The sequence below is a fragment of the Sciurus carolinensis genome, chromosome 2 (genome assembly GCF_902686445.1).
Source record: "Sciurus carolinensis chromosome 2, mSciCar1.2, whole genome shotgun sequence".
Classification (NCBI taxonomy): Eukaryota; Metazoa; Chordata; class Mammalia; order Rodentia; family Sciuridae; genus Sciurus; species Sciurus carolinensis.
Genome location: NC_062214.1, coordinates 151,001,616 through 151,015,553, shown reverse-complemented (window position 1 = coordinate 151,015,553; position 13,938 = coordinate 151,001,616). Strand labels below are relative to the sequence as shown.

At 34.1% G+C, this 13,938-nt stretch overlaps 1 protein-coding gene across 1 annotated transcript in view; it reads left to right on the top strand.

Moving 5' to 3' along the window:
* Sos2 (SOS Ras/Rho guanine nucleotide exchange factor 2) overlaps window positions 1-13,938 on the top strand; it is a 103,369-nt gene that overhangs the window by 28,810 nt on the left and 60,621 nt on the right. The window contains exons 5-6 of the mRNA XM_047540218.1: window positions 8,598-8,801; window positions 11,131-11,274. Of these exons, the coding sequence (XP_047396174.1) occupies window positions 8,598-8,801; window positions 11,131-11,274 (348 nt within the window). The remainder of the gene's footprint in view (window positions 1-8,597; window positions 8,802-11,130; window positions 11,275-13,938) is intronic.

Genomic DNA, 13,938 nt, shown 5'->3' with positions numbered 1-13,938 from the left:
AAAGTTGGAAATACAGTAAATAAACCCCTTGCCACTGAGCCATTTGATAATAAGTTTCCATCATAGAGTGTGTGTACTACAAGAAGAACATTCTCCTGCAGTACAACAGTATGGCAGTCAAAATCCAGGAGATTAATACATTTATGCAATTCAGGTTTTGCAAGTCATCACAATAATGTGCTTTATAGCAAAATGATCTAGTGAGAATCATGCATTGTTTATTTAGTTATTTATCTTTTTTCCTCAGGAACAATTCCTTATTCTTCCTTTAACTTTTATGGGTTACAAGTCAGCCATCATGTAGAATATTCCTCAGTTTAGGTTTTATGTTTTTTGTTTTGCTGTACTTTGGATTAAGGGCCTCACATGTGACAAGTATGCTATATTCCCAGCCTTTTTAAAAAAAATTTATTTTGAGATGATCTTGGCTCAGGATGGCCTTAAGCCTGTGTTCTTCCTTTTCTGTCTCAGCCTCCCAAGTAGCTGGGATTACAGGAGTATATCACTATGCCCAACTTTAGATTTTTCTGATACTATCTCTTGATTATAATCAAGTTATAGTCTTTAGCAGGAGTATCATAAAAGTTGTGGATGTTCTTTTCATTGCGTTTTTCTCATATGGCACATGGGTACATGGTTTTCAATGATTTATTAGTGGTTATGTTTACTCTGATTACTTGGTTGAGGGATTGTCTGCCAGGCCTTTCATTTGTGAGTTAACTCTTTTTCATTTTGTAGTTAATAAATGATTGTAGAATATTTTGGGACTGTGTATCTTATTTCTTATCATGCTTTAAACTTACTCATGTTTATTTTAATATAGACTTCTTGATTCTTATTCAATGGGCCATAATCCATTACTTCATTGTTTATTTAGATTTTCAAATTTTACCAGATATAATCAGGGGGAGCTCTAAGTTGGATTCATTCTTTGAACACTATATTTTTCTGTTTATTCTAAAAGAATAAATTGGCAAATTTTAGTTTTATATATATGCAAATTTTAGTTGTGTAAAGTGGTGTGTAAAGTGATGTTATGGTTTATAAATACAATGTGGAATAGGCTTATTAACATACACTTCAACTTAAATACAGTATTTTTGTGGTGAGAACATTTGAAATTCTTTTAGTGATTTCGAAATGTATAACACATTGTTATTTACTGTATTTACCATGCTGTGCAACAGATCTCAAAAAAACAGAAAAATCTAGTCCTTCTATCTGATTGAGATTTTGTACCCTTTAACCATTATCTTCCCATTTCTCCCACCCCATATCCTCTGGTAGCTCCATTCTACTTTCTGCTTCTATGAATTTATTTTAGATTCCACATATAAATGAGAGTATGTGGTATTTATCTTTCTGGAGTACTTTCTTTTGACACTAAATGTTTGAGGTTCAATGTACTCTTTACTGGCTTTTCAAACTCTGGAATTAGTTGTTCCTCTAAAAACCCTAGTTCCTTTTAATGAAGCATAGCATTTAGAATCCAAAATCTGGGTGATAGGTGAGGTCATTACTGTTGGAGTGTCACTGCTCTGGTTTATGTTAGTGAGTATACACAAATGCATACACCTATTTATATGTTAATTATACATAATGTACACACACATATATCCACACATACACATATTCCCTCACTCTTAAGGGCCCTTAAGAGTGAGGGAATATGTGTATGTGTAGATACCCAGCAGTGATACCCAACAGGAATGAACTCATCCAGCACCCAGATCTTGGTTCTAAATGCCATGCTATGTGTGTATATATACATGAAATGTACACCCCATACCATCTACACACACACACACACACACACACACACACACACACACTCTATACTTATTTCTCTAATCCAAATACAATGCTACAAATCTTCCCTTTTTCATATTTCTAGCTCCCTTTTGGACAGTGGGCTCCAATTTGTCTTGATATTTTTTTTTTATTTGATCAGTCCTCCTGTATGTAACCAACCTCTTCTCTTTCCCCACTGGCATAGGTTCCTTCCTTAACCCTATTTTAACTTAGAACCATCCCTTTCAAATATACTATCCTTATCCATCTCAAACTCTGACAACCTTATACTGCTGCCTCCCTCCATGCCTCACTCTCCCACCATATGAATATCCTTCTCCCCTTCCTGGGCTCTTACTTAACACACCATGGTAGTCACTCTTCCCATGTAAATGCCTTTCTTTGCCACTAAGCTCTAACACTGTTTACCAAAGCTGCCTATTGTATGGATAGTCTCTTTATCTTCATAGGTCTTAGTCTCTAACATCAGGATGTACCTCACCCTCAGATACCCTTCTTTTTCCACTAAGGATCCAACACCCTGAGATGAACCACCACACTTTTCTTCCCTTCCCATCATACAGGAATTCCTACCTTATTCACCTTGTCCTTCCTCATCCCCCAGTGGCCTTGAGCAGACTGTTGAAAAATTATGGAAAGGAGAGACTTCATGCCATACTTGGAGTTCACCTTTTCTATAACTCTTTAAAAGCAGAAGCAATTAATTTCAAACAGTTACAGAATTAGAAGATGCTGAATCCTAAGAACAGATTGTCAAGTGATTATGTGTTTTCACGGCACTGGTGAACTTGTTCCTCACAAAACTGTTTTGTAAAATCTGAATTAAGTGGAGTTCCTCATATAAAGCTAAAATTGACTTCTCTGTTAACTTTAATGCTGTCTTTGAAGTACTGTAAATCAGACTATACTGTTTTTAAGTTTTTCAGTTATTTGAAACATTTTTCCATGTCCTAAATCATCATCTTTTGAGAGTTAAAAATGAAACAAAATTTAAAAACTTCACGTGGCATGATTTTTAGATCCCTTTGCTATATTGCTTTCAGATTGATTGCTGATATTTAAGACAGAAGTCCAGATTTGGTCAGACTATGCTGAGTATAATCAGATTCTGACCTTCTTTATTCTGTATGCTATTTTATAATTTCTGCATTAAGTTTTTTGATCCCCATGTCATCTTGGTTACTTACTGAGTTTACAAATACTTAAAACTCTTTAGACTTTATCTTAGTAATTACTATTATGATGTTACCTCATGCTGCTTATTTTTTTAAATGTGAGATTGAATTCAAATTTATTCCTAGAAAATTTCATACTGTTATTGAAGCTATGTTCTCAAATATCAGTTTTTTTAAATATAATTCTTACATGTAACATTTTAAATATCTTATCCAGCTTTTTATAATGTGTACAAATCCAAGAAACATTGTTTTAGTTGAGATTATTTAGCAAAATGGTCGAAAAATACAGTATAGGAAATAAGATTTTAAATGCAGTTAGGCATTCTTCTAGGTTAAATGTCACAACTTTTCATTTTTGTAGCTTTTCAGTACTATTTCATCTCTTGTCCAAATCTGGGTCAACAAACTTTATGTATAAAACCAGAGGATAAATATTTGAGGCTTTGCAGGCCATATAGTTTCTCTTGCAACTACTTATCTTTGCCCTTCATAGCATGAAAGCAGCCATAAACAATTAAGCATGGGCTTAAAACTTTATTTACAAAAATAGGCAGTGAGCTGGATTTGGCCTCTGTGCTCTAGTTTGATAATCATTGTTTCAGACTTCCCTCCTGTTTGTCATAAGAGACTATCAGATGCTTAGCTAAAATTCAGATGACAGTATTTATGATTCTAGTTATATAAGTTATGTAATGAGATTGTTTGACACAGTGTGATCTTTGTGAATCTAAACTGACTTCTAGTGATTACTATTTCAGGAACTCACAAAATATCTGTTTAATAAATTGAGATGTTGATTTCTAGGAATCTGTATGATTTGCCAGAGAATTTGAGAATCAGACTTTTTTTAAACATTAAAAATAAAAATACTTGACTATTCTGGCGTATTCTGGCATGTCAAAGATTGCTGAGAATAGTTAGATGAACACAGGAAAGAATTGTATAACTCAACTTCTATTATATTTGTCACTACTAAGGAAAATAGTATTTAATCTGGAAAAGTAGTGCACATACAATTAAGAAGGAAAATACTATTTAAGAAAGGTGAGAGAAAGTAAGAGGGCACAGAGCTGCTCTGAAGAAATTTTAATTTTCCAGGCCTAGATGTAATAGGGATTGAGTTCTCTTGTTTTTTGGTACTAGGTATTGAACCCAGGGGCACTTTACCACTGAGCTACAACGTAAACCCTTTTCTTTTCTTTTTTTTTTTTTAATTTTGAAAATAAATATCACTATGTTGTTGATGTTTTACTGAGGCTGGACTGAAACTTGCAATCCTTCTGCCTCAGTATCCAGAGTCACCAGGATTATAGTTGTGTGCCAGTGTGCTTGACTATATTTCTTTCTTGGTATGATTACTCCATTTGTTTTAAGAACTGACTCTACTTCTTTGTTCTTGTTACAAACATGACTCCAAAATACTTTTATTGTCCTAATAGTTTTTATGATCCTTCACTCATTTGACCTTTAGCCTTCTTTACAAGTATAATAGTTTGTAAATATATGCAATATACATATGCTCTTTATTTACTTTACTTATTATTTTTATGGTACTGAGTTTGAACCTAGGGTTTTTTTCCCACCAAATCATATCCCCAGCCCTTTCTTTTTTTTTTATTTTTGAGACAGTGTCTCGCTAAAATTGTCCAGACTGGACTTGAACTGGCGTTCCTCCTGCCTCGGCTTTCTGAATGGCTGGGATTATAAGTGTGTTCCTCTGCACTTGACCACATATGCTCTTTAAGCAAGTTATCTTTTATACTTTTATTATTGTGTCAGATGATGTGAATTTTAATGTGAGAATGTGGTTTTTAATCCTTACAAGGTCACTGGCAAATGGAGTAAAACAAACATGAATAAAAATGTATTATGTTAGTTGCTTCTATAAGAAAGAGATGACTACTAATGAAGAACTGAAGCTGGTAGGAAAGTCTGGTTGGGAAGAGTTTGGAAAAACTATATAAAAATTATATTTGAGCTAAATGATGAAAAAAATGGGTGTTAGACAAATAAATATAACAGTTGGAAAGGCGGGGGAAATAAGAATATATTCTAAACTCATCATATTTTAGAGTTATTCTGAGTTAGAGTCAACAGGGTTTGGGGATAGATTGGATATAGGAGAGAAATTGGAGAAGTAATAAGTTTAAGGTAATGGCAAGTTTTGTAGTTATGAAGACCAAGTACAAATAGGTGATATTATTAGTGATTCTGAGATGGAGTATATATGCGTAGGTTTGTTAGACAAGAGATATTAGGCCTTTGGCAACATTCGTTCGTCTAGGGTCCAGAGAGATACTGAGGCTAGATATAAACATTTAGGAATCATTATGATCTAGATAGTAATTGGAAATCATCTAAGGGGATGAACTTACTTATGGAGCAAGGATAGCAGATGTTTTTAGACTGGTGGCATGGTAGTGAATAAAGCCTCCAGATTAAAAAAAAATTATTTGCCATCTGTTTATATTTATAAATCAAAAGTTTTCATGTAGAAATCTTGATTCTCTACTTCTCTTGAAAAAAGAAAGTCAAAAAGCCTAATAGAAAATAACTGGCATCGAACAGTAGACTTTTTCTTTAGGTGCATGCACCTTCCAGTTTATCACAGTGTCTACTATTTCTTATATAGATGTTACCTGCCTGATTCCTGTACTATTTGAAGTTAGGACTTTTGGTGTTACTGTATGTCAGTGTTCCATGACTGTAACAAACTACCTGAAGTAACCAATTTAAAAAGAGGGAAGGTTTATTTAGACTCAGAGTTTTCAAGATTCCAGTTCATGATCAGTTGGCCTTGTTGCATTGGGCTTGTAGTAGGAAAGCATATCATAGCAAGGAGTGCATGGTGAAATAACCCACTCACCTCATGGTGTCTGGGAAACAAAAAGAGCAGGGAGCTGTGGTCCCAATATCCCCTTCAGGGCCATGTCCCCAGTGACCTAACTACTTTCCATAAGGCCCCACTTCTTAAGGTTTCTGCCACTTCCCAGTGGTTCCAAACCTTTAACACATGGGCCTGGAACCAAGCCTTAACACATGAACCCTTAGGAGACACTTATTCAGACTTTAGTAGTTGCAAAAAGAATTCTAAGAATGGAACCCTTGAGTGGATGGTAGAGAATTAAGTGCCAATAGCTTTTCAGAAACCAAGGGAAGGGAATGTTTTAAGAGGTGGTTAGCTGTAAGAATACAAAAATATACATTAGATCTGATACTAGGAAGTCATCAGTGAGAGCAGTTTTATGGACTAATGGGCTTGCTAAGTGAATGGGAGTGAGATGAGACGGGAGATATAGACTATTCTAAAAGGATCTTTGATAAGAGAGAGCAAAACAGTGATAGCTCTTCATACCTTTCAGTTTGAATGTCTGTTTAAAATAAGATTTCATCAGCAAATTCCCTGTGCCACCCCATTGGTTTCTTCAAAGTCTAAAATGACTAGGAATTAAGGGTGAATGGTGTTCAGTGATAATAAGGTATGTGTCATGGAGTGGGCAATGAAGAGGAAAGGGATCCAAGGGATTCAAGAAAGCAGGTCAGGTTTAAATTATAAATGACTTTTATCCTAAAGAAATTAAGATTTTATGCAGAAGGCAATGAAATCCAGTGTCATTTTTATCTTTTTTGTGTGTGTGTGAGTGCGCATACCCGTTTGCACTACTGGGGATTGAATGATACTGGGCTATATTCCCAACTCCTTATATTTTTTGTTTTGGGACAGGGTTTCTCAAAATTGCCCAGATTGGCCTTGAATAATGATCCTCTTGCTTCAGCCTCTGAGTAACTGGGATTACAGGTGTGCATCACCACATTGGTGATTCAGATTTGTTTTTAAGAACATAATTTTGGAAATGGGAAGACATGTGGCAGACAGATCAAATTCTGAGACTTAGATATCCTTGTAAGAGATGCTGATTGTTTAATAGTCTAAACTAGAACATAGAAGAGGATGAAAATAACTGACCTGAGAGATTTTAAAAAATATATTTTTAGTTATAGGTGGACACGACACCTTTATTTGTTTATTTTTTATGTGGTACTCAGGATCGAACCCAGTGCCCCACTAGGCAAGTACTCTACCACTGAGTCACAACCCAGCCCCCTAAGAGAGGTTTCTGAGTTAGATTCACAAAGATCAGGAGGGCAGGGTTCATTTTTAGTTTCTTCTTTATAGTAATTTACCAACAGCTGGTAAAATTTCTGGTGATCAGTAGATGTTTTTTTAAATGAATATTATCACTTACTGCATTGTTAGAATTTCCCCTTATCCCTTTGAAGTAGTTTTAGATTGGAGTTTCCTTTTCAGGATAATACCTTTTTTTTTTTCTGAATTCGAACCCAGGGCCTTGTGCTTACAAGGCAAGCACTCTACCAACTGAGCTATCTCCCCAGCCCCTGAATTCTCAGAATTCTTTTCATCCATTTTTGAATGTAATTAACAAGGCACAATCTATTTTTTGTAACTATTATTAATTTAAAATATATTGTCACCTTATTGCTGTTGCTTTTGATTCACAAAAAGTTCTTGCCTATTAGCAGACTTAATGTATGGTAGGAGTTTTTCCTATTTCTGAAAGAAGAAACTGTCACTATAGCTTTTTAAGTGTCAGTATAATATTTAGATTTAGCAAGTAAACTTAATAGCAGTTGTTGGTGTGGTAAGTAACAGTTATCCTTTGGTATTTGTGGGACATTGGTACCAGGACCCTTGGTAGATACCAAAATCCACAGATGTTTAAGTTTCTTACATACAATGGCATGGTATTGGTATTTAACCTAGGCATATCTCATCTCTAGATTATTTATGATATATAACACAACATAAATGCTATGTAAATTGTTATTACATTGTTTTGTTTAGGAAATAATGACAGGAAGAGTAGTCTTCATACATGTCCTACACAGATGCAGTTTTTCTTTTTCTGACAATTTTGATTTGAGGTAGGTTGAATCCATAGATATGGAACCTGTATATACACAGAAGGCTAATTGTATGCATTAGAAAAGATTCACACTGTTATCTGCTGTCTACCTTTACAAAAATATCGTTTCACTTTTCCCTTTTTAACTTCACCCAAGTGCATACTACCTTCCTTATAATACAATAAGGAACTACCATGCAAATACCTACTGTTTGCCAGACACAGTCGTATACATTTTATGTACATTACCTCATTGAATTCTTCCATCAATGACATTTTACATATACGGTATCTGACTTTCAGAAGAACAAATAACTTGTCCATAATCGTAGTTCATAAGTGGCTGAGCTGGGATTTTTGGTTCAGATTCATGTATGCTTTTTTAAAAATATGTTTGTATGTATGTGTATCTTATGTTACATACATATGTATACATATAGATACATACCTATATATATGTATATTTCACCATTAGGTTTATCTTATTTTCAGAAATGTTTATTTTGCCGTATGCAGTTTTACTTTAACATTTCTTTTTCTTTTCATTTTTTTCTAAATTTTCTAATATAAATTTGCTTATAATACCTATAATTCTCATTGTTTAATATTTTAATTTCAAGTTGAGACAGTTTTACTAAAGTAAAGAAAGTAACTTTATACATTTCTGATTTGTTTTTCTCAGGTTTTGATGGATATGTTTGATCAGGATGACATAGGTTTGGTTTCTCTCTGTGAAGATGAACCTAGTTCTTCAGGTGAATTAAACTACTATGACCTTGTCAGAACTGAAATTGCAGAAGAAAGACAGTATCTGCGGGAACTAAATATGATTATAAAAGTGTTTCGAGAAGCCTTTCTTTCTGACAGAAAGTTATTTAAACCTTTGGTAAGTGACTTTTGGGTTTGAAATTGCATATACCTGAAAACCAAATAGCAATTTAAAGTTATAAATAGTAATGTTCTTTACTTTATTAGCATATATAAATATTCTTCGGTATATTTGTGGATTTTAACATATGCAAATTGTTATATAATAAGTGCAGTGACATTGAAAAATAGACACAAAATTAGAAGGGGAGATTTACACTGAAGTGAAATTTTTATTGCTATTTAGTTTCTGAGATTTAGTTATTCATTGAAGGTGGAGAAAAAGATAGGTGGTCTAAAAAATAGTCCTATGCTTTCTCCTATCTTTTGGTAGTTACTTTAAGGCAATAGTTCATAAAGTTTTAACTGAATGCCCATAAACAAAAGGAGATGGGAGCGGGGGATGTTGCATGAGTAGGGTGGGGATTCAAAGAGATTTGTCCATCTTTCTTTTACCTCTGTAGCTTCTTAAGTCATCTCTGGTAATCCAGATAGACAAACATTGTCTTAAATTTTTTTCTTCTTTCCTTCCTTTATCAATGATTAGTTTTAAGTATCTGTATATTTGATCCACATTTTAAAAATACTCTGCCCTTATACCTCATAACTTCCTTCTCAAAATAACTATTACATGAACAAATGGGAATGGTGCTAAGACATAGCTGGATGAATGTTTAAGATTAAGAACTGATTTGGCTTTTCTCATTGTTTTCCAAAAGAATGAGTTATGAGTTTAAATGATAATTTAAGGTATTGTAATTGGCCTCCCTCTACCCCTTTTCTTTTTCTAGTACTGGTGAAAGAACCTAGGGCCTCATGCATGCTAGCAAATTCTCTACCACTGAGCTACATCCACAATTTTTTTAAAAAAGTTTTTAAAAAGCTTTTTAAAAAGTTTACTTTGAGACAGGTCTCTGAGTTGCCCCATCTCGTTTCAAACTTTGAGTCCTTCTGTGTTAGCCTCCCAAGCAGCTGGAATTATAGGCATGTGCCACCACACTGGACACCTTTTTCCTTTGGTACGTGTATTTACTTTAATGATGTCAGTAACTCCCACCTGATGTACTATCTTGATTTTTTTTTTTTTTTTGCAGGAGGGTGCTACCAGGGATTGAACTCAGGAGCACTCAACCATTGAGCCACATCCCCAGCTCTATTTTGTATTTTATTTAGAGACAGGGTCTCACTGAGTTGCTTAGTACCTCTCTTTTGCTGACTTTTAACTTTCAATCCTCCTGCCTGCCTCAATCTCTGGAGCTGCTGGGATTATAGGCCTGTGCCACCACACCAGACCTGACATACTATCTCAAGTAGTCAGAGTTTTGTGGTTCAAAGTCCTTTAGCATTTTGTTTGACCTATGTAACAATGTTATGAGATGTACAGGGCAGGCATCATCATTCCTACATTTCTAGTAGGGAAATTGACGTAAAATAGTTATGACTTAACTCAGGTTAGTTATAGACCTCAAGCTTGAATTTGGGTTCTTTGTTTTTGTTTTCTTTATTCACCTCAAACCCTTGGGCTCTCTTTAAACAGAAGTAGGAAGGAATTAAATAATTTGCTCATGGTCACATACCTGATATACTAACATCCAGCACTGGTAGGATTCTTTTGAGGATTAAAGGAGATGATGAAATGAGCCCCCATCATAGAAATCAGAGACAAAGACCAAACATGTTGTCATGTTATACAGCACATGGTGGAGCTAGACTTTAAGCTCAAGATTGTCATATTCTAAAGTTCATGATATTTCCATTACAAGATGCTAGAGTGAAAAATAGTTGACTATAACCTGGATAATTAGTCATGAGATCATATGACTAATTATCCAGAAGACTCAAACCTTTTTAACCTAGGTATAATTCACACACAGGAATTTGAATGAAATCTTTAATTCCTTCTTAAAATCAGGAGTTGAGTCACAGATTGTAAAAACAGACTGTATCTGAGGTATCTTCAAACTGAGGTGTCTTCAGTTTGATCTCAGCTCTTGTCATTCACTAACTATATATCATCTTAATCAAGTCTTTCAGCATCTTAACTAGTTTTAAACACACACATGCCAGAATTCTTTATTTCAAGAATTACTTAGAATCATTCACAGTTTGAGGTTTTAGGATTATGTAAGAAAACTATCTAGAATCTATATATGCCAATATTTTTATGATCTTAAGGTATTTTGAAATTTTCCTTCCATATTTACAATGGATTTTCACTCTGTCTTCGAATATATTAGTATCAGAGTGGGTGAAAATGCACCCTTAATACTTACATTGTTTGTATGTAGTAATTTTAAAGCATGATTCACATTCCTCACATACCTTAACCTTTCCTTTTCTTTTTTCAGGATATTGAAAAGATTTTCAGTAACATTTCAGATATACACGAATTGACTGTGAAACTTCTAGGTTTGATTGAAGACACAGTTGAAATGACAGATGAAAGCAGTCCTCATCCCTTAGCTGGCAGCTGTTTTGAAGATTTGGCAGAAGTAAGTTTCCAAAACTACTTTAAAATCTGCAAGTCCTAAATACTGTATTTAAAAATTTAGGAAAGATATTCTTTGTAAAATCTGGCTACTATTTTTAAAAAAATACTTTAAAGGCAGTTGCTGTGGCACACACCTATAACCCCAGCAACTTGGGAAGTTGAGGCAGGAGGATTGAAAGTTTGAGGCCTCAGAAACTTAGCGAGAACCTGTCTCAAAATTAATAAATACATAAATAAATAAAAATAAAAAGGAGTGGGGATGTAGCTCAGTGCCAAAGAACCCCTGGGTTCATTTCTAGTAGCAAAAAAATACATGAGGTCTAATGAACAGCAAACTAAAATTACATTGTTTATAGTTTTAATAACTATAGTATATTTATATTAATATTTATAGTGAAAATTTATATACTAGAGTATGAACATTTAGGATTTTTTAAGTGTATTTAAGATGAAGGAAAATAAATTTTATTGACTATAGTTCTTTAGCTTTTGTGAATTTTAGACTGAATTTTCAAAAATAAAAAAGATTTATATTAATTTTTTCCCAAAGTGAAAATTATTTGGAGATCTTATAAATGATTACAAAAGTAATGTGGCTTATGGCAAAATATTCAGAAAAATAGAGACAAATAAAAATAAAATGAAATTCATTCTATTTTGCAACTCCCTGAGATAACTTATCCTTTAGATAACATTCATTTGTCCCTACAAATATTTTTGTATGCATCATACAAACCTATGTGTATTTATAAGAAAATGATTATCCTTTTTTTTAAAATGAGACTTTTTTTTAGACCTTTATTTTATTTATTTATTTTTATGTGGTGCTAAGGATTGAACCCAGTACCTAACATTTGCTAGAAAGGTGCTCTACCACTGAACCGCAACCCCAGGCTCAATTATCCTATTTTATAACCTTTTTTATCTATATGTTATGAATGTTTTCCATGTTGGTAAATACATTTCACCACAATTTTTTAGTATAAATACCCTGTTGTATGGAGACACCATAGCATATCTGACCATCTACTATCCATAAGTTTGTAGTTTTTTTCCTTTTTTTTCCTTGTTATTGTAAACAATATTCATTTTTGGCATTCTAATGGGAAAAGAAATACATGCCTTTATTCATGTTTTTAAACCAATGATGTTAAGCATTCTTTTATACTCGTTGGCCATTTTTCTTTCTTTTAGCATTTCTAGTGCTATCTTTAGATTTCATGTAAAAAATGCCTAATTTTATAAACTTTGCCTATATTTTTCTGTAAACATAGACCAGTCTTATTAGGTCCATTTTGCAGGACAAAGAAACTGATAGGATGAAAATATTTAGTTACTGATACTTAACATGCAACCTTGATTCGTAATAGAATGTCTTTATATTGTGATGTCATATTAATTGTTGGTCTCTTGTTAATTTGCTGTACTCTTAAAGATATCATGAGGTTCTAAAATACTATATTTTTTAAAATTTGCTTATAAATGTAAATGCTATTTTAACTTTCTTTCCTATCTTTTTTTTTTTTTTTTTTTTTTTTGGCTGCACTGGGGATTGAACCCAGGACTTTACATATGCTAGGCAAGTGCAGTATAGCTGAGCCACATCTCCAGCCCCATATTAACCATTTTTAGGTGTACAGTTCATTTGTATTAATTAAATTCACAGTATTTTACAGCCATCATCACTAAATCATTCCAAAACGTTTTCATCACCCAAACAGAAAACTACACAATGAACAATAACTTCCTGTTCTTCCCTCTCCCAGCTCTCGGTAACCTCTAATCTACTTTCTATCCCTATGAATTTGCCTATTTTAAATATTTCATGTAAGTGGAATTATATATTTATCCTTTTGTGTCTGCTTATTTCATTTAGCATAATGTTTTAAAGTTCATCTGTGTCAGTGCATGAGTCAGAATGTTATTCCTTTCTGTGACTGAATAATACTCCATTTCACATATAAACAGGTAGTACATCACTAATCTGAAATGCTGTGAAATCCAAAACTTTTTAAAATTTTTTTCGTACAGGGGATTGCTTAACCACTGAGCCACATCCCCAGCTCTTTCTTTATATTTTTATTTTAAGACGGTCTTGCTACATCCTTAAGGCCTTGCTAATTTTCTGAGACAGGTCTTGAACTTGCAATCCTCCTGCCTCAGCCTTCTGAGTCGCTGGGATCACAGGTGTGCACCACCATGCCCAGGCCCCAATTTTTTTGATTGCCAGCCAGTATGACTGGGTGGCTAGCACCCCAACAGAGCAGGTTCCTGCTCAGGAGGTGGGAACCACCTGAGAAAATAAGATGTCTGAAATAATAGATAAGAAATAAGATGAAGCCAAAGATTAGATTTAAAAAGTGGAGCACCTGGTGGATCTTCCAGTCCTGATAGGAACTATAACTGAACAACTGAAAAAGGCCCCAGTTCTTTATTTAAGGGGGAGTACATCAAAGTCAGGAATAAAGTTTCAGTGGGAATTTTGTTTCAGTGTTTTTTTTTTTTTTTGTTTTTTGGGTGCTGGGGATTGAACCCAGGGCCTTGTGCTTGTAAGGCAAGCACTCTACCAACTGAGCTATCTCCTCAGCCCCCAGTGTTTATTTCTTGGTGTGGCAGGGGTCTTGCAGTAAACAGGTCGATTGGCATTTGGCAGGTTACACCCATC